Consider the following 27,108-nt stretch of genomic DNA (forward strand, 5'->3'; position numbering starts at 1 on the left):
AATCTGGACCAAACAAATCTGAATCTCTGGCCGTGGGGCTTGGGCATAGGCGCTTTTCAAAAGCTCCTCAGATAAGCACGTCGTGCATACGGCTGTGGAGCTTCAGTGTTGGTAGGAACTTCTTGAGCCTAACTCAGGAGCGTGAACGAATAGAATCCTGTGACAGAATGTCATGAACTAGACAGCTGTGAGGCTTGGAGGATTCGGCTCTCTGAGACACGCCCCAGGAGCCTCTGGTACCGTCACAACACCATGTAATGAAGTGGAGACGTTGGTCATACCAGACGTGTGGGTTTGACTTGGCTACTTGGTAGCCATAAATTCCTTAGCAATTTCAGCTTTCTCATCTGTAAACTGCAACTCCTTGGGTTGTTTTGGGAATAAAATAGACAGTAGATGTTAAAATGCTTTAGAACTCACATGGCATTTTGGGAAGGGTCATAAATGATGTTTCTGTGGGCCCCTGCTTCCCCCTTAAACTGCCTCTGTGTCCTGAGTCCCAGGACGTCCCACTGGGAGGCCAGTGGCAGGGTGGTGACCGGAACTGGCTGTGGGACTGGTTTCCTCAGGCCGTGGAGAAACTTCCTCCCCTTCTCTGCTCACTTACCCGGACCATGGAGGTTGGGCTCTGACAGGAAGGGCTGGGACCCTGGTAACATGAGAAGGGACTTTGACCTTGACTGGTGCCCCTTCACCTTCTGTAGGAACATGCTTGCCAATTCAGCCAGCGTGCGGATTCTCATCAAGGGAGGCAAGGTGGTGAACGATGACTGCACCCACGAGGCTGACGTCTACATCGAGAACGGCGTCATCCAGCAGGTGGGCCGCGAGCTCATGATCCCTGGAGGGGCCAAGGTGATCGATGCCACCGGGAAGCTGGTGATCCCCGGAGGCATAGACACCAGCACCCACTTCCACCAGACCTTCATGAACGCCACGTGCGTGGACGACTTCTACCATGGGACCAAGGTAATTTTGCTCCTGCCTGCCGAAGGCGGCTTCCTCTTTGGCGTCTTTATTCTGCTGCTCCAGACCAGACCCATGTGAGCCAGTGCTCCCACTGTGTTGCTAGCAGAAAGAAGGAGGGTGTCTCAGGGGGCCACTGTGGCAACTAGGATAGGTATTTCTGGCTTAATGTCATAGACTGCCATGATTGTGGAAAAGGCGGCACTTAGGCCTGTTTTGCTGATCACATCACTTACCCGTGTACCCAGGCTGGGAACTGATTTTATGTTTATGTTCTTATGTCATGTAATAGAAACCTAGAGGAAGAAGAGAGTAAGCTGGTGTTTATTATTGTGTGTGGGGGGGTGTTGGACTGATGGATTCCTTTTATGTATGATAAGCTGAATTAAATCCCCAGAGACTGTGGAAGACAAACATGCCTCTTCCAGGCAATTAGCTAGCTTCTATTATCTCTCCTAGCTTGTTGATTATTTTTAAAAATGGCTTGAAAAGTACTGGTGGTGGGTTCTCTTTTCAGAGTGAGTTATCATGGATAATACTTAACAGTTCCCAGGCTGGACCTGCGCTGCTTGCCGTAAGTGCCTGAATGCCAAATACAAAAATTCCAACCTGTGAAACACATGAATTAGGAGGAAACTACATTTTGCAAAAAGAGCCACAAATGGGTTCTTTTACCTTTCCTATGTGCCCCAGGGACCTGTGTTGTTGCTGTCATCCCTCTTCCTTATAATGATCTGTCACATGCAGGTCTCTCCTGGGACATTAGACTGTGGGCTCCCTGAGGGCAAGGCCTGGCTGTGTTCCTCTGCTTTCCAGAGCCTGCCACTGACCTGGAACTAGCTACCCTATAAATACACGGGCAGAGGCTGGCCCTGGGGGCATGGGCCTGCCCACCTCAGACAGATGGCCCTTAAAGTCTCCTTGAAGATACCATCCCCTTCCCAATCCAGGGGCTGCAGCTAGACCCTTGGGAAACTGGGCTGTGAGGAGTCACAGTAGCCATTGCCCGGCCTATGTGGAGGCAAGGATGCTCCTTGGCCTAACACTCCGGCATCTGGCTATACCCGCCCACTCCAGCAGAGCCTAGGGAAGACAGGTGGTGTGGGGACCCTGTCTACTTCTCCTCTGAGAATTCCCTCGAGCCCTGCAAGTGATGCTTTGATAATGAAATGGGGAACCCCATTCTCATAAACTCAGGGTCCTCTTGCAGGGTATGCTGGTGGCAGTTGGGACCTTTCTGAAGTGAGTGGGCGTATCTAACACCCCATCCCCACGCCCACGCGCTGAGCCAGGCCAGGCCAGGCTCATAACACAACAGACTATTCAGTTTGTTGTTATTGTTGCCATTTTATTGAAGTGTAAAGTATGTACAGAGAAGTGCACAAATTGTAAGTATACAGAATTTTCACAAGTGAGCACACTTGTAGCCAGCCCCCAAGTTAAGAAACCAAACATTACCAGCATCCAGAAGCTACTTGGAGTCACTGGTCCCCACCAAGGATAACCACGACCCTGACCTCTAATAGATTTTTTTTTAAATAACAGCTTAATTGAGATATAATTCAAATACCATACAATTCACCTATTTGAAGTATACAGGTCAATGGTTTTTAGTATATTTATCATAGATTGGCTTTGTTTATTACTTTATGCTAAATTAAGCAGTGTGTACACTTGTGTTGGCTTCCTTTGCTCAAAAATTCATTCTCCATCTTCTGAACCTGTTTCAAAAAAGAAAATTCATTCTTTTGCGTGTTGTTGTAATCCATTCACTTTCATTGCTTTGTAGTATTCCACCATGTGATATACCACATAGTACTTATCTATTTATCAATGAGCATTTGGGTAGTTGCCAGTTTGGGGCCATTTATAAACACTGTCACTGTGAACATGTTCTTGTACATGTCTGTGGCAAACACGTCCGTACATATTTTTTAGGCATATTCCTAGGAGCAAAATTGCTGGGTCATAGGGTACACGTATGTTCAGCTTTAATAGATGATGCCAAGTAGTTTCCCAGACTGGCAACAATTTATCCTCCCAGCAGTAGTGTAAGAGAGGCCACAGTATTTAACTGCAACAAACTGATAACCCACCAGTCCATGCTGGAGTCCATTCTGTAGTATTCTCAAGCCTTGCACCAAAAATTGCAGCTTTCTGGTTACTGTCCCTGCTTTTGGGATCCCTTTAATCCAGGGTTAGATGCCACATGGCCACAATGCTGACTTCCAACCTCTCGGAGGGCAGGCTGGCCTTCTTTGTCTTATTTTCCCCATTGTCATCTGCTGGGGCCTCATTAGCCAAGAATGACAGGTTTTCCCCAGAGAGCCATCAGCTCGTTATAGCCGGTGAAGCTGTGCACGTGTATCTTTGTGCAAGGTGCGTAACTCTTGATCTTCTCCAGGCTCCTCATCGCCGGGGGAGCTGCCTCCAGAAAACGTCCGAAGGCTCCTGTGTGATTAAAGGCCCCAGATCTCCCATGCCTGAAGGTTCAGGCTGCCTCAGGAACCCCAGTCTATGCCAGGCCCTACTTGTGGGGAATTTAAGAGACCACAGACCCTAAGTCTCTTGGCTGCTGGTGTCACCTAAACTGACACTTTTTTATATCCATCCCCTAAGTAAGATCGTACCTTGTCGCTGTGCGCCAGCCCTCATATTGAGCCTCTGCCTTGGTGACACAGCCCCTGCCCCAGTTCTGCCTGGAGCCTTTCAGTGCATCCTCCCAGCCTCCTAAGAGCAAACTTCCCGCCCCTGCACCCCTCCTCTCCACTCCTGGATTTCCCCTCACGAATGCTTCAGCTTCCTGTTGCCTCCAGTTCCTGAAAATCTCCTGGGGAGAGAAAATGCTCTCCTGCTGAAACACTGATCTGGGGACGTGTGGATTTAATTATTCACACTGCCGGTGGTGCTCGTGCAGAGACTGTGCACCCTGATAGACCGCCGCTGACCTACTTAGTACACTCTGAGAAAGGTTGATTCACTTTAAGCATCTGGGTTTATAATAGAACAATAATCCCAAGGAAAAGCTCACCCAAGTGATTAACCAAGAGAGAAGGAGAGATCAAGTTGCATCTTTTTGTTCTTGACAGACAGATCACGGGGCCTTCAACCCTGCACCCCCCTCGGCTACTGAGTGCCTGTTGATTTGGCAGCAGCAGCCATGGCTAGAAAAACAAAACAACTGAAAGCCTGGCCTTTCTGAGAACATCTGGGTCTCCATTGTACTCGGTCTACAGGGATTTCTCTCTAGCACTTCTTTAGCAAATGCTTTTCTGGCCTCCGCCTCTTTCAGAGGCCGTGGCAGGCCCTGTGGCAGGCTCTGCCTGGCTCCCCTCTCACGGCCAGGTCACCTGACCCTCCTCCCTGCCCCAGGCACCGCCTCCCTGACACCCGCTGACCTCCAGGTCCTGCCCTCCCCAGGCCCAGAACCAGGGTTTATGGAAGATGCCAGCCAGGACCGCTTGCTTGCTGATAATACAGACCCCATTCTAGAAGGTTATCCCCATGGGGGCGGTGGTGAGGAGAGAGGCCCAGTGACACCAACTGCATTGGTCAAGGTCTGGGATTGTGGTCAGGTCCTGGGGTCTTGTATTATTATTCTGCTTAACTTATGTAGCAGTTACATTTATTCTTTGCTATGTATCTAATGTTGCAGAATAAAGAATGTTCATACAGGCTCTTGAGCTCCACCCACTGATGGTTCTCCAGGTGGAAATACCAGAGTCAGGTTTTTAAAACTTGAGGCATCAGCCCCTTCACTAAGGTGTTGATAGAAGGGGCAGGCATGTGCAGCTGAAAAAAGCTTCCTACATGCCTCTTCTGCCTCCCTCTCCTCCAAAAATATTTTAAGAACTGCTGTCTAGGCCAATGATTCTCAACCTTTGGAAGAGAATTACATTAGAACCACTTGGGGAATTTTTAAAAGCCGAGACCAGTTAAATCAATGTCTCTAGGTCTGTCTCCTCCCCCACCATCCCTGGTGACTCTAACCACTGGCGGGCAGATTATTAAGGGACTTTCTTGGTGGTTTTGAATGGCACAGCACCCTGGCTCTACTGTCGCCCGCCTGACCTGCGCCTGGGGTGCTCTGTCACAGCTAACATCTGGATCCCCTGTGGAAGCCAGGGCCTGCCTTGCCTTGCCTTGCCTTTGCTGGTCTTATGTATTTGATTCTCTCTTTTATTCACATTCCTGGGCCCCCAAACCCCAGGCTGGTGCCTAGAGCTCCTGTACTTGCTAAGATTTCCTGGCCTGGAAAAGAGAGGAGAGAGAAGTTGGCACTGGTAGAGATGTCATCAAACAGAAGTACAGGTGGGCCTGGTGCTCTTCTTTGAGGGCCCAGAGACGCCCTCTTGTCTGTGCCAGGGGCTATGCAATCACAGAGACAGCCTCCTGCGAACTCAAAATTAGCATCAGCAGAACTTTCCTTACAGTCAACCTACAGAGGAAGCCAAATCCTAACCCGAGGAGTGCTTGTCCAGCATGGGATCAGCCTAGGGGACATTCAGTGGCATAGATTAGGACAGCCTGCCACATCCCGTCCCTGATGGAGGGTCCTGACCCTCCCTTCCCCTCTCCTGCTACAGAGGCTGGGACCCTGTCTGGTAGGGCCCTGAGAGATGCCCAGCTAAGACATAAATAGATTCCCTTCGGTGTTCAACCCTGCCATCATCCTTACCAAGGACCCCATTTATCCATTGAGTAGATGATTTTTGCTATTTTTATCTTTGAAATTTGCTCTCTTGGAATTAAACCTTTATTTTAATTAATTAATTAATGTTTTGAGACATTGTCTCTCTATGTCACCAAGGCTAGAGAGCAGTGGCGTCGTCATAGCTCACTGCAACCTCAAACTCCTGGGCTCCAGCGATACTCTTGCCTCAGCCTCCCGAGTAGCTGGGACTACAGGCACTCACCACCACACCTGGCTAATTTTTTCTATTTTTTGGTAGAGACAGAGTCTTGCTCTTGCTCAGGCTGGTCTTGAACTCCTGACCTCAAGTGATCCTCCCACCCTGGCCTCCCAGAGTGCTAGGATTACAGGCATGAGCCACCGCATCTGGCCCAGAATTAAACCTTTAAATACGGCTCACTTTCTTTCCTCTTCTTTGACTCCAGTATTCTGTCCATTTCTGTTTAATTGTGGACAAAATATCCTTCCGGTCTGTAAGCTCCGCAGCAGCACTTCCTGCTTGCAGGGATCCAGATTCAACATGGTCTTGTTATTAATTGATGCTCCTAAGTTCACATATTTCTTCGTTCCTGTAAAAAGCCAGAGGGCTCCTTAGAAATCATCTGGTTCCACCTTCCCCTTGACAGGAGACCCAGACAAGATGAATGAGTTGCCCCAAGTCCCAGAGACAGGTGGACTGGAGTGAAGGTTTCTCAGTCTGAGACCTTTTTCGCCACCCCACTCGGGATCTCCTGGAACCCCAGACTGGGCATTCACCCCTTTCCGACAGCCTGTGACTGCTTGGTTGGCTGCATGCAAATACTTCCCATGACACTCCATGTCTCCAAACTTGCCTGGACCACGTGAGGGCATCTCAGAACTGACACATTTTAGGCAGACAGCTGAGTGCACCCTCTGCCTGCCCAAGACAACAGCTTTATGAAACACCACTCCTCCCTGCAGAAGTAACCTTGGGCTCCAGTTATTTAGAGCAGGACAGTTTTTACCACATATAAATGGTAGTTGTAAGGATTAAGTGAAGTGATGCATGACAGACGCTTCACGCAGTGCCTGGTGCAGAATACACAATAGGTAACTGTCAGCCCCCAGGCTGGGACTACCTACTTCCACCACCCCAGGCCAGGCCTTGGCTCTGTCTTCCAGTTTCCCGGTCCCTGGAGAGAAGATCCACCCACTTTGGCTTCACAGTGAAATTGTTCCGCTGTCCATGCAAGTGATCATGCTGCCATGTCCCTGGGCTTGCCAGCAGGGCACCCCGGCCAGCCTTCTCTGGGAATCAGCCCTCATCCCCAGCTTGTTTTCCATGCCCGTCTGTCCTGCTGTCCTGCCACCCTCCAGCCTTGCTTTGCCGGTGGGGATCAGAATAGCTGGGCTCCTTGCTCCACTGTCTTCTCTGAGTCACCCACAGCCTAAAGAACCCTATGAGGGCTTCATGAAGTGACTTCCCTGCCCCAGCCACCTAGAGGACATCCCTTCCACCCCTCTAGTGGGAGCTAGTGCACTTGCAGGGGGTATATTAGTTTCTGCTGTGTAACTAATTGCCTCAAACTCAGCAATTTGAAAAACCCACTTATTAGCTCCCAGTTCTGTAGGTAGAAGTCTGGGCATGTCGTGACTGGGTGGTCTTCTTGGCGTGTCACAAGCTACCATCAAGGTGTCAGCTGGGCTGCGTTGTCATCTGGAGCTCAAGATCCTCTGCCAAGCTCATGTGGCTGTGGCAGAATTCAGTTTCTTACAATTCAAGGACTGAGGTCCCCATTTCCTTGCTGGCTCTCAGCCTGGGGTCCATCTCAGCTCCTAGAGGCCGCCGGCACACCTTGCCTCCTGCACCCTCCATCTTCAAAGCCAGCAATAGACTCACCTCGAATCCCTCTCCCATTTCCAGTCTCTGGCTAGAATCTCTTTCACTGGGAAGAAACCTGTCCCCTTCATGAGCTCACCTGATTAGTCCAGGCCCACTGCGGATAATCTCCCTTTCTCAAAGTCAGCTGTGCCATGTAGCAGACCCTAATCCCGGGTGAGGTTTCCCATCTCATTCCCAGGGTTCTACAGGGGGATCTTCCCTTGGACACCTCCTGACCTGACTTTGCTATCCCCATTTTGGGGCTTTCAAATCATTTCCTGTGTTAAGCGTGTCTCAGCAAGATTGAAGACCCTTTGAAGGGGAAGAGACCACGATTTGTGTTTAACTTGTGATTCACCACAGAACTCACGTAGCTCTAAACGAGTAGTAGACATCCAAGAAATAGATGAGTGTCAGCATAGCATGGTCGTCACCAGCACAGACCGGGGCTACGAATGCCAGAGTTTGAATTCCATCTCCATGATCATTGGCTGTGCGATTTGGGCAAGTTACTCCCTCTGTCCCTCTATTTCCTTACCTGGAAGATGGTGATTACAATGGAACTTTATGTGCATTAACTGGGTTACTATTTGCAAATAACTTAAAATAGTACTCAATGCTTATGAAGCATTGTATGAGTGTTTGTTAAATAAATAAATAGATGATGTTGGCCTCAAAGACGTACCCTTCAGTCCACTTGTATGGTTCCTCATGAGCACACACATTAAACCGTTAAGCATCAAGTAGGAACTAAACAAGTTAGATTCCATTTCTACTGGTAGGGTTGACTCTGTGTGTTTCAGATTTCAAATAGAGTGTAAGAGCAATGGCGATGACGTCTAGATAATTTTCTTTCTCTCCCTTTCTCTTAGAAGCAGAAATAGCCAGTTCTAAACTCTGCAGGCATCAGGAGCTATTTAAAGATGTCCTGCTTCAAACCAACTCTCTTGCTTAACAAAACCTTGCTGGCAACTCTCACTCTACGTCTACACTGATTGGCAGGCCAGAATGTAGGCCAGGCTGACCCTTCAGAGAGCGAATGCAAGTGAGGAGGGCTATTGTTTCTTATAAATTTTTAGTATTGAAAATGAGATCTATCATTTCCTTATAAACTGGCACATCTAGTGCTGGAAAAAACCTCCTGTGGTGACCAAGCAGCTCCTCAAGTCCTAGAATAGTGTTTGCAAAGAATTTATCAATACAGAGAGATCATTGCACTTTTAAAAACTTTTGTTCAGAATAGAAACAAATACACCCTCTGTGATTGAGCCTGAGCGTCTTGGAAAATCTATCATACCCAGGACAGGAAGCTTTCCTTTGTACTCTCATCCTCTAGAGTTTAAAAGAGAAGTAAAGGAAGAAGAAAAATATATCCTATACTCTATGTGTACTTCAATTATATATATTGTACTTCAGTGATATATATTGTACATGAATGACATATTTTCCTTCCTTTTTTCTTCTTCCTCTCTTTCCTTTTTCAAAGCTTGCATTTTTTTTTCGATATTTCAAGAAACATTTGAATATGGCCTTATCTCAGTTGAAAATATCTGTTCTCCCAAACCTCACTGAGGTTGCCTTTGAAATTGCCGCATTCCTGTGTTGAACATAAGGTGCGTGTCTTGGAGTGTTCGTTAACAGGTAGAAATGTGTGTAGGTGTTGGTATCTTTTCCCTGGAGTAGTTTTAGCCTCATTGGTCCCTCGTGTTGTCACGGCAGCCAGCCATGTTTTTCTCTCTGCCTGCTGATTTTTTATTTTTTGTTCATTGAAATTTAAGAGCTATAAGGATCTTTAATTAGTGACTACATAAAGATAAAACTGTGGGCCAACTATCGCAGGAACTTTACTGACCAGTTTCTCTCTCACACTACACACAGAGTCACACACTTACACTTTCTCACACTCACGCTTACACACACACACACACACACACACACACAATTTTAGAACTGGACGTACCCAGAGGTTAATTAGTCCAGCTCCTGATCCATAAATAACTTAACTGTTTAGATTTAAACTCTCCACAGTATTCCCAATTAATATTTTAAAATAAAATTAAACTTGGTATACATTGGTGAACTCTACCCTATGGAAGGGTATGTATGGAAAGAAGAAGGTCACAGTTAGGTAACCTGAGAAGCCACCTTTTTCTTAAAACAACTCAATGGAGGTATAATTGATGTACAATGAGCTATAAATTTTAAAGTGTGCAGTTTGATACATTTTGACATATGTATACACTGTGAAGCCACCACAATGAATATAGCAAACATATCCATCACCCCTCAAAGTTTGTGTCTCTATAACCCCGCCCCCAGGTAACACTGTTTTCTGTCACTATAGATTAGCCGGCATTTTCTAGCATTTCTACATAAATGAAATAATGCAATATGCATTCTTTTTTTTGTCCGGTTTCTTTCCCTCAGTATTATTAAGTTTTTGGCTATTACAGATGAAGCTACTATGAACATTGGTGTGGACATAGGCTTTTATTCCCCTTGGGTAATTACCTAGAAGTGGAATGTCTCAGTCATGGGAGGTGTACGTTTAGCGTTTTAAGAAATTGCCAAACTGGTTTCCAACATGGTTGTATTATAGCACCTTATATTCCTACCAGTGGTTGCTCCACATTGCTGCCACCACTTGTTGTGGTCAGTCTGTAATTTTAGCCATTCTAATAGATGTGTAGTGGTACTTCAGTGTGGTTTTAATTTGCATTTCCTTAATGACTAATGCTGAATCTCTTTACATGTGCTTATTTACCTTCCGTATGTCTTTGGTGCAGTGTCTGTTCACATGTTTTGCCCATGTTTTCATTGAGTTTTGGGCCTTCTTTTTATTGGATTGTAAGAGTTTATAAAAGAGTTACAAGCCCTTTGTTAGATGTACGTTTCACAGATATTTTTTCCTAGTCTCTTACTTTTTTCATTTTTCTTAATAGTGTTTTTTGAAGAGTAAAAGTTTTTAATTTTGAAGTCTAATTTATTGATTTTTTTCTTTTTATACTTCATGCTATTAGTTGTGCTGTAATCAAGAAATTTTTATGAAATCCAGGATCACTAAGATTCTCTCCTATGTTTTCTTTGAGAAGTTTTGTAATTTTAGCTTTTGCAATTACGTCTATGATCTATTTTAAGTTAATTTTTTATATATGGTATGTGGTAAGGGTCTATGTTCAACTTTTCTTGCATGTGGCCATCCAGTTGTTCCAGCGGCATTTGTTGAAAAGATTATCCCTTGCCAAAAATCGATTGACCATACATGTGCAAGTCTATTTTGGGGCTGTCTTTTCTCTTCTTTTGATCTGTTTGTCTGTCTTTACACCAATACCACACTCTCTTGATTATTATAACTTTACAATAAGTCTTGAAAGCAGGCAGTGTCAGTCCTCCAACTTTGCTCTTCTTTTTCAAAGTTGTTTGGCTATTTTATGTCCTTGGAAGCAAATATTTTTAGTGCAGGCCGTAAACCCAAAACTTAAAGAACTATGAACCAAATGTATTAACCAAACACTTGATAAACATTCCCAGTCCTTGTCATGGTCCCTTCCTATTAGATAAAAGTTAGGAATTTTCTTTAAAAATTTCTCAAGTTATTTGGAGGGGAAAGAAATTTATGACATGATTATAAATATTGATGTCAATATATTGTCTTTACATAATCCCACGTCTAAGTTAAAGTAAATTGTGACAACATCATGGGAAGATCTCATTCTGCTTCCTCTGTGCCTTACATTTAGAGTCGTCAGAGAAGAGGGGTAGGCTGGGCAGTCCCGAGTGGACTAGATCGGGATAAAACTTTTCCTGTACTGAAATTCTAACCACTGAGCCATTACTGTCCTCTCCCCTGCTCTCTACCAGATTTCCATTTCTTGCGGTTTCCTTTGTTGCCTCCTGGCCTGGGCTGTAGCTTCTCCTGTCTGGTTCGGTGCCTTGGCTGTCTTTGCCAGGCACAGCATACTCTGGGACTTGTGTTTGGGAGAGCACTCTGGCTCCTAATCTCTAAGCCCTAGACTCGGTGGCCACCAAAGGGTATATTTTTCTTGCCATGGAAAATACAGTGCTCAGAATGGGGCACATTCAGGCCCTGATGGGCTCCGGGACCCAGACCCCCACCTGGCACGTGGCAGCACGTGGCTCTCCCAGGACCTAAGGTTTAGCTTCCATCCCCCTGGCCCCCTCTGCAACAGGGGTACACCTGAGCTGTCAGGCCTGGGCCTTGGGCCCACTTGTCAGGGCACTTCTATATCCGTGAATCACTCATTTGATATTCGAAGCCCCCCTCAGGCAGGTTTATCATCCTTCCTTTGAAGGTGGGAAGCTGAATCTCAGAGACGAGAAATAAGTCACCAAGCTCGTAAGCAGACAGGCCTGTCTGCGTCCGACCTCTTCCAGCCCCCGTTCGCGATGGCACGTTTCCAGGCCGCTTTCCTGGCAGCTCCTTCAGCAGGTTTACGGTGCTGTCACCACTTAGGTGTCGGGTAAAATGAGGACCTTGCCACGTTGAAGCAGACCAGGGATGAAACGCGAGTGGGGTTCCATGTTTCGTTACTCGACTGAAGCTGAAACCCTCCTCTTGGACATCTGTGGGCAGCCTGGACTTTAAATAAACATCCTCATGGTCCGCTTTGGGGTTAGAAGGTGCTTTGCTAAGGAGGTGGGTGACAAAGGGCCTCTGCGTGGCTCTGTTTTGGAGTGGTCCTCAGAAGCCCGCAGTCACGTTCCCTCTGCCACACAGTGCCTGTGAGGATCATCTCCAGTCTCCATGGCAACTGTATGTCGGGAGACAGCCGGCTGGGTACTGTGGCTTTGTATCGAACTCAATGAATTTAAATGGGATGCTCGGCAGTGGGGATAATCACTCTGGATTAGAGAGAAGCCTGGAGCTCCTCATTTCATCATTTTAAATGTTGGCACAATTCTCAGTTTTAGCCCTGTAATTCAAGCCCAAGCCACGCCCATTTCTCTGTCTCTAAGCTGCAGTTAGGTCTAATTTCACTTGGGCTTTCCTCTGGGCTTTGAGGAATCGTGGAGCTCGGCGCCCCGTGGTCAGGCCGCCCTGTGGTCAGGCCAGGGCTCCTCCAAGCTCTGGCTGGGGTTGCATAATGTAAAGAAAACCCAGGCACCCTGGGGGCAGATGGACCCTCCTTCAGTCTGGCTGTGGGATTTCCTCTGAGCCCCAGTTTTCCTATCTGTAAGATGAGAAAGTACCCCCTACTCCAGAGTCATATTTTTTTAAAAAATTTATTGCAGTAAAATGTATATAACATAAAATTTATCATTTTGAATATTTTTAAGTGTACATGGTGTTAAGTAGTTTTAGATTGTTCTGCAACCATCACCACTCTCCATCTCCAGAACTTTCTCGTCTTCCCCGACTGAAACTCTGTACCCACTAAACACTAACTTCCCATTCCCCTCCTCCAGCCCCTGGCAACCACCATTCTACTTTCTGTCACTCAATTTGACTGCTCTAGGTCCCTCATGTGAGTGGAATCATGCAGTATTTGTCCTTTTGTGACTGGCCTATTTCACTTAGCATAATGTCTTTAAGGCTCTTCCATGTTGTAGCAGGTGTCAGAATTTCCTTCCTTTTTGAGGTTACATAATACCCCATTGTATGCATATGCCACATTTTGCTTATCCAGTTATCTGCCAGTGAATACTTGGGTTGCTTCCACCTTTTGGCCGTGAATGCAGTGAACATGGGTACACGAATACCTGCTTTCCATTACTGGGTCATTTCAAGGATCCAATAAGATAGATATTAAGAACATTGCACATAGTAGGCCATCAGTTAGTGATAATTTCTTTCCTAAAAGTGAGTTAAACCCAGGAGCTACTGCTCCAGTGGCCTGTTGACTTCAGTGAGAGTGACGTCACTTTTGCCAACAGGCTGCTTCTGTATCCCTGGGACTTGCTAGTCTGCCGTGTCTGGGAATTAACACAATTCATTCCAGGATTTCAAGGAAATGTCTTCACCGTGGAAGTGTGCATGATGTCTCAGCATGAAAACCACACACACTTTTACATTTCCCCTACCAGTTGGTATTCATGTGGTCCTAGTTCCAAACCGAAAAACATGTTAGGGCTGATGTATGCACTTCCTTATCAGTGGTCTATTTTAAGTATACCCTCTGGGAGACCCTGAAGTTGGGCTGGGATCGCCCCAGTTCTGTGCTTAGTTACTATTTCAGCAGCATCAGACCTGGTCTCAGTATTCCAGAGGAGTGTGGGATTTGGAATAAAAATACCTGGATCGCAGCCATGGCTGGTCTCCCAACAGCTGAGAGGATGACAGTGTCTGCCACACATGGCGGTTGTGAAGATTAGACGGGAAAGTGCTTTGCTGCGCTGATGACCACTCTTAGAGCACTTTGTGCCAGAGTCAGAAGGAACCAGGTCCCTGGGCCGGTTTGCAGCCCTCTAGGAGATGCTCTCTGGGTCTAGTTTCATGTAAAAGCTGTAGGGGAGCACCCCCTTGTTGCCTTGGCCCATCTTTCCCTGTGGGGTCCTCTGCAATGAGCCTTCCCAGGCTCTGGCTGGTGTTTCTGCCACCAGCGGTGCTGCCAGCACAGCCAGCTCCCCTTTGTACTTAGGAATTTTGTGACAGAAGGGAAGGGGGCGGGGCTCTTGCACAGCCTCCTGGCCCCTGTGTGACTGGCTGTTCTGTGCAGCTGGCCGGGAGGCCTGTTCTTTATTGATGAGGCTGAAGGGAGGAGAGGAAGTGGGCATTGCACACCGAACCACAGACCTTCGTCTCACTTCTCAACAGCAAGTGCTGCCGCCCGTAGTGTGATGTGCGCCTGGAGTCTGTCCACCTGTGGAGCACCAGCCAGAGCGGGCTGACATCGGGGGCTTCCTAAGCAGATGTGTTCACTGTCTCTGAGACACGAAAGGTGCCCTGATCTTCTCACCTGTGGGGAGCGGGAGCTCAGGTCTCCTGGGGAGGGCCTGCATCTTAACCTCTAAGGACAGCTCACTTCTTCTTGACGCCAGTGAGCCCAGGGAGTTTCCATGCCTGGCTCCCATTATGCCACGCCAGCCTGGGCTTCCTCCTGCCTCTTGGCAATTCCTTCCCAGTCTCCTTCCTGCTGTTGTCTTCATCTTGATGCTGCCTTATGTTGCTGCCTCTCAGGGTCCTCTCCCACAGTGTCTCCTCCTCTTCCCCACCCTCTTTCCCTGGGTAATCTGTTACCAATGACTCCCACTTTGTAGCTACAGCCCAGACACCTGTGCACCTCCCTACGAGACACCTCGCCTTGGATGCCCCAAGGCCTGACTTAACACGTCCACTGCTGGGCTTTTTGTCTCCCACCAGAACCCCATTCCTCTTCCAGGGATACCTGCTGCAGGGAGTGGTCCCCCATCCACCCAAGCCAGGGATTACTTGCTCAAGACCGGAGGACTCCTAAGCGATGCAGCCAGAACTTGAATTGGGACCTGCCAGGCTCTAAGGTTCAGGCTTCTCCCCCCATGACAGCTGCTTCCAGGCACCACCAGAACTGAACTGCATTTCTAACAAACTTAAGCATGCAAATATCACTCTAAGCCCCATCCAAACTTAGCCTGCCCTGGGACCCCTCCCATTTTGTGTCTGTGCCGGACTTCTGCCTAGACCGCTTTGTCAGCCATCCCTGACTCCTGGGCACCCTACTCCCAGCCTGCTTTCTCTGCCCCAGCGCCTGGTCTCCTCCCATTGCAATGCCATATTAACTTCAGCCAAGCTCCGCTACTGCCTCGCTTGTTGACTCTGCAGGGCATTTCCCATACGGTTTCCCTAAACCTCATCCTGGCCCATAACAACACTCTGATTTCCCCAAAACCTTCCCTCCAAGCTTTTGGCTTCATTTCCTGTTTCACTGAGAAGTCTCAGACAAAGGGCCTTCACTCTCTCAGCTCCCTATGTCACCTCTGACTGTCTCCTTTATCCACCCCCTTCCGAATGGATGGGAAGAAGTGTCCCTCCTAGCCTAATAGATAGAAATGTCAACCCTCAGTTTCTTCATCTGAATAGTGGGGATAATGGTGGCACCTATTTGGAGGAGAATTAAATAGGCACAGACAGTGCTCAGTAATGTTAGTTATTAGCAATTGTCATCAACACTTGAATGTCCCTCAATCAGTTCTATCTCAATATGTCTAAAAACTCCCTTCCCCCTAAATTTGATCTTCCCTCTCCTAAAACAATTTTTTCAGCCACTCAAGCATAGTATCTCCCGCATTATTTATTTTTACCTCCTTATCTGTCATCAAAACTTGTTTCTTCTTCCAGGAAGCATGTTTCACATAGGTCCCTTCCATCCCAGCCCCCAAATTCAGGGGCATGATCCCAACACTGCTGTCGAGCTTGCACACCGCAGCCAGCGTCATGTTCCTAAGGTTGCTTTCACGTTCTTCCTCTGCCCAGAAGAAGCCTGCTGTGGCTGCACGTGGCTAACCGCAGACGTCAACAAGGGGTCCATCCCTGACAGCCTCCCTTCGTGGGCCTTTGACGTGTCCAGGGACGGGAGGGTGGCCAGAGTCCTCCCTGTAAATGTTCTCCTAAACCCCACATTCCCCAAACTCCCTCACTACCGCCACCTCCACGCACACAGTTGACAAACTTTGCCAATCTGGTGGAAACCAGGTTAATCTAGGTCCACATAGTTTGGTCCTAATCAGACCTGCCTCAGTCCAAACCAAACAGGTCTATTCTCTGTCTTCTGGCTGCACCCCCGACTTCGCCACACCATTTTCCTCCCTGGAGCGCCTGGCCTGGTCATATCATGCCCACCTACCGCTCACAGCCTTCCTATCCTAACGTGACCTCTCCTCCCATTTGAACTTGATGCTCTCCGTCATCACCAAGGAACATTATCTTGTGCTCCCTTGTAGTCTCATGTTATTTTGAATTCATTTCTATTAAAAATGAACTTTCTTTTGGTCCTGTGTGCCAATTGGACTCTAAGCACCTTAAGGTGATTACATTTCCCTCTTCCTTTGGAACATCTGATACACACAACAGAGGACACGTAGTGTGCATGTGAGTTCTACCTACAGATTATGCCTATTGTCAATCATAACAATTTACTGGGGCTCCTACTGTGCGCAGGCACCGGCTAGGTGCTTTACTTCCATCTTCTCACTTAAATATCATAGTAACTCCATGTATTATTATCTCTATTTTACAAATGGAGAAATGGAGCTCAAAGAGATGAAATAACTTGTTCAAGATCTTACAACTAATAAGTGACGGAGCTGGGATTGAAACTTAGATTTGCCTGCCTTACAGTCTGAATCTTGTCCCTATACTATTTTGCCTCTAAATATAGCATTCATGTGCTTTAAATGGCAGGCAGATTAAGTATAAGGAAATGTTTTTTTCTTAAATACGTTGTGGATTGAATGTTACCTGTTTCCTCTGTGGAAAGTTGAAAGAGTGAAGTGCGAGTTTCAGATATGGTAATACTTAGAGTAGAAGCATTGTAAGGTCAAGAAGTTGGATCGTGCCCTAGATGACACGTGGACCCAGAAGGTAGGAGTGGAAAGTGAAAGGAAGTTTAAGAGTGCAATTAATTACATATGTGCCCTTTAGAGAAAACCTGTCAGCTGCAGGATGAGATCAACAGGCCGCAGATTCTCAGTCAAGATAAGGCTTGAGGGCTGTATTGTAGCCAGAGGGGCGGAGAAGTTGGCCTCAAGGAACTAAGCATACATCACCTGAATGCTCTAGAAGAGGGTGCTTTCTTAGGAGGCATTTGATAGAAGGTGTTGGGGAGACTGAAAGAGGAGTGGTGGTCAGCATTCTGCAGCCTTGAAAGGAATTATCAGAGAAAGGGTCAGTGAGCAGGTGTCCTCAGCCCCCTGCGTGAGCTGGCTGAGATGACAGCGAAGCCCAGTGGTCGGCTGTTAAGAGCCTGATCAGGCCAGTGTAAGTGATGAGCTGGTGGCAAGAATGGCTACATAATTTGTAGAGCCTGTTGCAAAAGGAAAATGTGGAACTCCTTGTTAGAAAATTATTAAAAATTTCCAGGCAGTGAGAACAGAACATTAAAGCGAGCACAGAGCCCTCCTAAGTGCAGGGCCTCGTGCAGCTGCACAGCCACATGCCCATGGAGCTGGCCATGGCTGGGGGGCTTGGGATTCAGGATGTTTCCTGGTGTTTCCTGTGTGCCAGGCACGGTTCCAGGTACCGTGGATGCATCATCCCACTTGATGACATGCTTGGGCCCTTTTTCGGGGGGTTACTCGTGTCCCAAGCGATGGTCGTGCTAAGAGCTGGAGCTCCAGAGGGCCAGTAAGTTGCCTGGAACAGTAGAGAAACCACTGAGCTGGTTATTTTTTTTCTCTTATACTTGGGGAAGGTGTGAGTAAAAGATGGAAGATAATTTTAACATGAAAAGAAAAGGAAGTGGTTCAGCAATTCCAAGAGAAGTAGATCCACCCGAACAGGTGATGGCTTCCCAACAGCATGAAGAAATGCAGAGATGTCTGCACTGCAGTTACCAGTTTACGCACACATCCGAGTGCTTGTCATTTGATTCTCAGTGCAGTGTTGTTCCCTCTTTAAAGATTGAGTCGCCCTTAATCTATACACACCCAGGTAGTAACAGATCCTACTTTTCTGATTTCAGTCACCTCCTCAAACACACGCATCAGTATGAAAATGTGCTCTAGGAAGTTTCTCTCTCTTCCTCAGTGAAAAACCCCATGGATTGGCTCTGGCCCAAGTGCGTTCTCAGCAGCAGAGCACAAAGTTTGTGCCTTGACCAATTGGTTCTTGGCCTTGGAGCAAGAAAGGCAAGTCTTGTGACGGAGGGGAGGGCGGTGAAGGTCAAGTGGGGGCTTGGGGGTGACTATTGCTGTGGGCAGCTAAGCAAAATATGACTGGAGCTGTAGTCTTGTAGATGGCAGGAGAGTGACTCTTCAAAGGTCTTTGTCCTGATTAAGCTAGGAGGGACAAATACATTATTCTCTCCGACACTGTAATGTCAGCAAATATAAATCATAGCTGAATGGGCACAAGTATCTGAAATGTCTTTCTAACTTGTTGGGCTGGTCTCTGGTCAATATGGAGACCTCCATGTGCCCCATGGTGGTCTGATGAACTTCCGAAGCATAAAGATGACATTTATAAAAGGCGTAGGTTGAGTTCTAATACAGGTTCCTGCTCTTTGCCAAGTGTATGCCTGGAAACTGTGTCATAAAAATGGATTACCATTAAGTATATTGGGTTTTCTTAGGGAACTAATGGGGGTGGCATTACTGGACATCAGATAAATCCAGATTTACCCAGCATATGTCAAAATGTAAAAAAAATAATGGTGACCCTTTGAAATAGTAAAATTATGTTTAGTATCCTGCCAAATGTGTACAATGGTGCTGTGTCTGTTGGTTATACCAATGGCCCTAATGTCTCTGTTAATTTAATAGTGATGTGAAGTCCTACATTCAGGATAAAAAACAAAAGCCCACATACACAATAGGGAATGCTTAGCTAGACATGCTAAAAAATATGCTTATGTATGTATAAAATAAGGGCTCAAGTTGATAAATGGGCAGTTTTGATGAGCCACCAGATTCAAGGAGGCCCTAGTGAGACCAGCTGTTCCACGGTCAGATCTGGTATAGCTGAAGATGAGCATGTTCCATGAAGCTGCAATTCCACTTCTTGGCAACGTACATCCTGAATGTGGGCTCTGTCCACATGTGCGTGAGAATGCTCGAGCGCCGTGGGAAGCACTAAATGTCTGTGAGCTCCGAAAGGAATACATACATGAAGGAATATTCATACAATGAATTAATTAAAATGAATGAAATAAATCTACAAAAATAAATCTTAAAGATAAATGTCAAGTTTCAAAAAAGCAGGTTGCAAAAGAATATAGACAGTATGATAGATACCATTTGTATACATTTTTTTAAATTCACAAAGCAAACAGAAAAGCATAAAAACATAGATGCAAGGAATTTTTACCATCTACAGGGAAGAAAGGGATGGGAATAGGGTGGAGGGCTTTAGTTGTATCAGAAATACTTTACTTCTTTATTTAAAAGTATCCGAAGTAAATACGGCAAAAATGTTAACATCTATTAAATTTGAGTAATGGGTACATGGGTATGTATTTTATTATTTTCTATACTTTTGCTCTATCTTTGAAATATTTCTTAACTTTAAAATAAAGTATAACTTTAAAATAAAGTATTTTAAACACATTAATCATGGCTAACTAAATTTTAAATACTGTAGTTTTAGCTTCCTCCAAATTTATTTTTTAAATGTATATTATAAAAGTACTGTAATCTCAGCGCCTTTGGGAGGCTGAGGCAGAGGGATCACTTGAGGCCAGGAGTTCAAGACCAGCCTGAACAACATAGCAAGGCCCCATCTGTACAAAAATTTAAGGAAAAAACTAGCTTGGCATGGTGGTGTGTGCTTGTATTATAGTCCCAGATACTTGGGAGGCTGAGGATCGCTTGAGCCCAGGAGTTTGAGGTTGCAGTGAGCTGTGATCGTACCACTGTACTCCAGCCAGGGTGACAGAGCGGGACCCTGTCTCTAAAAAAAAAAAATAAAAAAGTAATATAATCTATTAAATCAGTTTTGGAAAAGTAGAAAAAATAGATAACTTAGAATCTTATCACTCAAAACAGCCATAATTGATGTTTGGTCTGTTTCCTTCCACTTTTTTTTTCATTGTGTGGAGTATGTGTGTTTAAACATATTTCTAAGCATCTTGAATCCTGCCTTGTTCATTCATTACAGTATAACCCTTTTCCACGTTATGCCTTGGCTTCCATGAACATCATTTTTACTGACTTCCATTAAAGGTCTCCCACAGCATACTTAACCAGCACCATTTTTGCATAAAAAGTCATGAACGTGCAATGGTCACATAGTCTTAAACATAATCCTTAAACGAGATTTCTACAAGGCTGTTCGGCATGGATGATGCTAACAAGGTCTGTCACATCTGTGGGATCGCATTCCTGTGAGGACTGAGCTTGTCAGCATCATCCCGTGGGTGGGACCTGTGCATATGAGAAAAGCCAGCTCAGTGTGTGTCTCGCCTGAGAGCAAACAGGTGCTGAGCATCCAGTGTCTGCTGTGGGCTCAGGAGCCTGCAGCTGGGGCAGAGTTTGCTGATGCTGTGAAACTCTTGTTTTCAGTCCTGTGGTGACAACAGTAATAATTATTCCGGATCCTTATGTGCCCTTCCCAGCTTACCAATGCTCTCACACCCAGTGCCACCTGACCCTCTCGGGGGCATATGGCTGCTTCTGGATTACAGCCCATAGGTGGGAAAGTCAAAACTACCACCCAATGCTTCAGACTCCTTCCAGAACTCTTTTCAGTTCCCATCCTTAGACCCAGGCAAGACCAGCCTCTGCCCTGGGCTCTGGACTCTGGGAGACCCTCCTCGGGCCCTCCAACAACTTGTACCCCTGCCCCATGGGTCTAGGGGCCATGTCTGCCCAGAGCCCACTCGCCCAGTCCTAGACTACACTCTGGGTCCTTGGGATTCCCTGACAGATGGCCCTGAGCATTTCCAGGGCCTACACAAACCTGAATCTGTCCTCCTGGAGGACAGACCACCAGTAGGTGCACACTAGGCCCATGGGCAGCATTTTGCAGGAGGTAGACAGAGCTTAGAACTGTGGGCTGCAGGATGAATTCAGGGTGGGGGGTGTGGGCTGGGGATAGGCACAGAGGCTGAGCCTGACTTTGACTGCAGTGTAGCTCAGAATTGCAAGGACCCCAAGAATTCTGAATTCAAGCCTGGCCCCTCTTGGTCATTCTGAAGATATATTAGACAGAGTTGGGGGATAGAATGTATTCTATGTAACAGTTTGTTAGCTTGAGCTATAACTTTTAAATATTTAGAGATTCAATACTTGGACCTCCTTATCTGCACTTGCTCTGGGACCTGCAAGTATTAAGAATGGTCCTGGTGGCTGGGCATGGTGGCTCACACCTGTAATCCTAGCACTCTCGGAGGCTGAGGTGGGAGGATCATTCGAGGTCGGGAGTTCGAGACCAGCCTCAGCAAGAGCGAGACCCCATCTCTACTAAAAATAGAAAGAAATTAGCCGGGCAACTAAAAATAGAAAAAAAAATTAGCCAGGAATGGTGGTGCCTGCCTGTTTTCCCAGCTACTCAGGAGGCTGAGGCAGGAGGATCGCTTGAGCCCAGGAGTTTGAGGTTGCTGTGAGTTAGGCTGACGCCACGGCACTGTAGCCTGGGCAACGGAGCGAAACTCTGTCTTAAAAAGAAAAAAAAAAAAAAAAAAAGAATAGTCCTGGCTCTTTTATCACACTGTGCTGTTTCCAGGTTCCTGTTTTCTCTCCAAGGCTGCAGATGTACTGCGGGGGTGTAAAGCAATCTAGAACCACAGAAAAATAAAACAACTGAGTGTGTAAAACCTCAGTATGTCAGACACCCCCGTATGCACGTGTAAAAGCAAGAAATGCATTTCAGGACAAAATAGAGTACAACCACCTGCTGTGAGGGTGAATCAGCCTGGCGCGATCCAGCAAGACCAGAAATAGAAGGCTGCTAGTAAAGCTACAATCTGCTCTGTGCTTCCCCTTCTCTCCGATTCTCTGCTGCCCCGTCCTGTCTCCTACGTGGAACCACAGAACTGCTACCCTCTGTTGGTCGCTTTAAGCTATGCAAGAAGTCAGACCACTGAGTTCCACAGGATGACACGGGTAATATTCTCAGTGGCCCTGCCAGTGAAAAATCAAGGTTGGAAAATTTGCACTTTAATTGCTGTTGGGCCACTGAACTAATTTTTTTTGCAGCTCCTTATTCCCCAGCAATATTTCTGATTTGTGACCAAGGACTTAATTGCATAAAAGAAGCATGGAATGATTACGACAATGTCATTATGTTCTTTTTCTCCCATACAGAAAATAGAGATAAACATCGAAGTTCTGAAAATCCACGTTAGGACACTTTACCCAATCCATTCCATAGGTGACATCTTGCTTGACTTTCACAGCTGCCCCACTTGTATAGGTAAAGAATCCGCACCTCAGCGAAACTCAGTAACCCGGCTGAGATTATCCAGCTAGGAGGCGGCAGGGCAGGGACTTGAACCTGGAGCTGTGATTCCAAACCTGTGTAAGGATTCAGATAGGAAAACAGGACTTTTTCAACTTATTTCATCAGAAAAAAGAATCGCCTTATATTAGGGTCCTCACGAAGATCATATTATGGGGCTCTCTCTCACTGATGTCAATTTTAATGACAAAATTTACTGTGTTGTTTGGGAACAACACATTAGCCTGAAATAGCCTTTGGTCAGTGCTAGTCTTGGAAGTTCACGGAAGTCACCTGGCCAAATTGGTTTTTAAATAGTTGAGGGGGGCAATCTTTAATACAGATTGAGTAATCTTTCCTCGGGGTATACACTTTGTGATTATGAGTGGTCTTTTAAAGATTTCTTTTTAAAGAGGTATCTTGCGAAGATTGTGCATAGGGTGAATCTTCACTACATACATGCATCTAAAACATGCTCTGTCTCAAGATAGCTGGAGAAAAACTGAAGATAAAGACCCTGATGTTGAAGATGCATGTGAAAAGTTTGAATAAAATTGCCTCATGAAATTTGAGAGAATAAAACAAAACAATATATCTAAATTGACATTTTACACATTATGGTTTAAGTATATGTGTGTAACTAAATTAGTAAATAATATAGACATTTAATTATGTCATCTATATTATTATATTATACTAGATTATATTATATATTATGTTACAGTACATTATATATCGACATTTTAATGTCGTCTGTATATTTGAATTGGCTAGAATTTGTTTAGGGAGAGAATCTTCTCATTGGGAAAATTGGGTTGGTCTTAGGCTTGGTGACACGCTAAGTGGGTTTTCCAAAGTGCCACGCTGAACCCCAAGCTGAGGAAGAAGCAGGTTTGTGGACCCAGAGTAAAGATGAAGGTCACCTGTCACCCAGAGTAAAGATGAAGGTCACGTATTGGCTCCCGCACCTCTGTACAGCTCCTGACAGTTTCCCAAACATTGTTGCAGCCTGTTGTGAGGCAGGATCTGTGGGTGTCCTGAATGTACCCCCAGGGACCGTGTCTCACCATGTCAGTGGCGTGGGTGCAGGCAGAACTGTGATGAGACTGCCTTTTCCCATCCCCCTCAGGCAGCGCTTGTTGGAGGCACCACCATGATCATCGGCCACGTCCTACCCGACAAGGACACCTCCCTCGTGGATGCCTATGAGAAGTGCCGGGGCCTGGCTGACCCCAAGGTCTGCTGTGACTACGCCCTCCATGTGGGGATCACCTGGTGGGCACCCAAGGTAACGGCACAAGGAGGCTCAGTGGTCTTACAGATAGCGGAACTGTTTGGTCTAAGCCAGCTAGGGTGTGGTGCCCTCCTGCCCGTGTGGGGCACCTCTCCCACCAATATTGTGTCCCTCCCCAATGGCAAAAATCAAAACCACTTAGGATTCCATAAGGGGAGTGGATGGGCTGTCTTTCCTAACTTAAGGAGCCTGTTTTAGAGCAGGCACATAGAGCCCTGCTCTGCAACAAAGAGGCCAAGGCCAGAGGCCAGGCCTTGCTCTCACCGCAAGGTGCTTAGCATCTCCTGATGTTTACATGAGGCGTCACCTCATGGCAGTGCTGCCGGACAGTGGGCTGAGCAAGGCTCAGGTGCAGTGGGACTGTCGTATTTGTACTGAGAGTCGACAGCACTGAGCCGAGCTCTCCAAATTGAGGGCTTCATCCTAGTTCAGCAGCACCTGGTATAAACGGACCCAGGTGCACCCCCTCCCTACTGGGGCCCAGCTCCTACTCTGAGGAGCACTGAGGCTGTCCTGGTCTGTGGCTGAGTCTGCTCCCACAGAGCCCTTCCTCGGTCCAAGCCTCTGCACCTTCTTTGTGTCTGTGCCCCTGGCCTCTGGCCTTCCTGTCCTCCCCCTGCCAGGTCCCAGGGTCTGAATCTAGTCTCCTGTCCCCAGATTCCTGCTTCCTTGCTCTTCCTGAAAACAGATATACAGGCATTTAGATATTGCTTTGTTTCTGGAGTTTTACTGCTTATGCTTTAGGGAAGCAGCCTGGATATTCATTCTGTCATCAATTATTTATTAAGTCCCATGTGCCAGTACATTGGTGGGTGCCCTGGAACCATAAAAATAACAAGCATCAGGAAGTTATACAAAGTTCTTCAGTCGTAGACCCTGGGCTAAGGGCCATTTAACTCCTCGCTGTACTTCTGCCCTCAGGTTTTAGCCTGGAGCTGGGGGCTTACCCAGTCTCTTCCATTTTTCCTGACCTGGTGCTTATGGAAGGCCTTGGGGCTCCCTGATCTCTGCAGCATGAAGGCCCCTCTTCCTGGTACCAGGCCAGAGGCACAGATCACACTGAGTGTCAGATGGGGGTCTCCTTTTTGGACACCTTCCTGGGCAAGTGGCCCCTACCCCCAAGCCCCTCTCCATTCCCTTGCCCTGGAGTTGGCTTGGAACAGAGGGTCGCTCAGGTTCCTGGCAATGCCGAGGCCAGGCCAGCCATCCCTCAGTTCCCAGAGGTGGTGGGGACTCTCATGTGTCTAGAATTTTAAATTCTTTTTTATAATAATCAAATAAATTTTTCTAATTACAAATGTTAAAAATAGGAAAGAAAGGAAGCACATAATCCAATAACCCAACACAATGCCCATTGTCAGTGTAATTTCCTTCTTCCCAGTCGCTTTTCATGCTGTGTAGTCTTCATGGCCATCAGTGTAATGGCCACCGAATGTTCCATCAAGTAGATGAATCTGATGTTATTTTCCCATTGTCAGGCCAGTGCTGCTTCCATTTTTTTTTCCCCAGTATAACTAATGTTGGGATGAATATCCTTATTCCCATAGCTTTATCCATGCTTTACTTTGTTCCTAAATTCGATTTTTCAGGTTCTCTGGATTTTTAGCGTTAGTGTGCCTTCTCTGTAACACTGCTGCCATTATGGGTGCTGGGGGAGCAGGCCACAGGAATAAAAATCGTTAATGCTGTGTTCATCATTAAGGCTGGTTTGAAGGCAGAAACGCAGGCCAAGCCTATGTGATAGGAGAAACGTGCCTATAATGTGTAACAATATGGTTCCTATAATGGTGTCATGCTTGACGATTTTCAAAGGACTTCTGCATCCATTTGCTCAGGTGACCTCACAGCAGCCTGTGGGGTGGGAGGAAAGAGAGAGAGAGGCTGTGGGTGGCCATGCGGTGACTCAACCAACTGAGCTTGGGCGGGCCCCTCATCTCCTCCATGCGGGGCCTGCGCCTGCCAGTCCGCCTCCTGAGCGTCCGTGTTCACGTGGCATCGCCTTTACGTTTGCTCCCCAGGTGAAAGCCGAAATGGAGACGCTGGTGAGGGAGAAGGGTGTCAACTCGTTCCAGATGTACATGACCTACAAGGACCTGTACATGCTTCGAGACAGCGAGCTGTACCAAGTGTTTCACGCTTGCAAGGACATTGGGGCGATCGCCCGCGTCCATGCTGAAAACGGGGAGCTGGTGGCCGAGGCAAGTGTGCAGTAGAGAATGTCAGATGAGGGGGCAACAATGGAGCCAGTTCTCAGGGGGATTCCTGACCACCCCTCACTGATCCTATAGGGTTCAGGTAAAACAGGTTGTAGAACAAAGTGTAAGGTATGAACATCCCAGATGACAAATCTTGATCAGAAAATCCAAACTTTTCTACTGTCTGTAAAAAAAAAAAACCTCTCTTTATGGTTCAAAAAGATTTCTACGTCTTAGGTGATAATGTCTTAATTCTTATGCTATGATATTTAAATTCCATTATAGCAGAGAATTGGAGCACTTCTTAGAAATGTTTTTAATGAGATTTGACATATTGAATAAATAAGAATCAGCTTTCCACTTTCCTTTCCCTCTGTAGAGGGGCTGAGATATTATGGAAATCTGTTCACTGGAACCAAGAAAGACAAGCCTCTGTGTACTTGGGGGTCTTGGGGTAACAGCTGCCCCAGGAATTGCTGGAACCTAGAGACTTGTCTAGATTTGCCAGTGAGGAAATTCTGAGTTTCAAACCAGTCAAGAGTGCTTGTCTTTTGTACCCCAGGCCTGCTGGCTAGTCACTGAGCTGTATTTTTAAGAGAAAAAGATATGTCCAGTCATTTCGAAGTGAGAATCAGGACAGCCCTGCTACACAGGCCTGTGCGTGCCCTGCCCTTTAGAAGATGAACCTTCCAGAATTGAGAATAGTAGCGAGCCTGCTGGAACAGGCTGTGTCAAGCGGATTTTAGTCCCTCGGGTCCAGTGTTTCCTTACTCAGTGTCTCTATGAATCTTTCAACTTTCTGTCTCTTGCTGTTGTTCAGGGTGCTAAGGAGGCACTAGATTTGGGTATCACAGGCCCAGAAGGAATCGAGATCAGCCGCCCAGAGGAGGTGAGAAAGACTCTGTGTCCTTTGTTGACATTTTTCATGTAGATTCACAGAATCTTTTAGGATAGAAGAGACATCAAAAATATAAGTTGTATCCCTTTCTCCATGGGAGAAATTCCCATCTGGAAGCTTACCAGGGAACAGCTCCTCCATGCTGAGACCAGGTTGGCCTTGAGCTTCCTTGGAGGAGACAATTAGGGGGG

General features: G+C 46.6%; 1 protein-coding gene across 1 annotated transcript in view; it reads left to right on the forward strand.

Moving 5' to 3' along the window:
• Nucleotides 1–704: 704 nt before the first annotated feature.
• The window catches only part of DPYSL5 (dihydropyrimidinase-like 5), a 42,893-nt gene continuing 16,489 nt past the window's right edge, over nucleotides 705–27,108 (forward strand). Inside the window, exons 1-4 of the mRNA XM_012652471.1 lie at nucleotides 705–969; nucleotides 23,660–23,818; nucleotides 25,843–26,022; nucleotides 26,840–26,908. Coding sequence (XP_012507925.1) covers nucleotides 709–969; nucleotides 23,660–23,818; nucleotides 25,843–26,022; nucleotides 26,840–26,908 — 669 coding nt within the window. The 5' untranslated portion in view covers nucleotides 705–708. The remainder of the gene's footprint in view (nucleotides 970–23,659; nucleotides 23,819–25,842; nucleotides 26,023–26,839; nucleotides 26,909–27,108) is intronic.

The sequence above is a fragment of the Propithecus coquereli genome, unplaced genomic scaffold (genome assembly GCF_000956105.1).
Source record: "Propithecus coquereli isolate 6110/MARCELLA unplaced genomic scaffold, Pcoq_1.0 Scaffold39, whole genome shotgun sequence".
Lineage (NCBI taxonomy): Eukaryota > Metazoa > Chordata > Mammalia > Primates > Indriidae > Propithecus > Propithecus coquereli.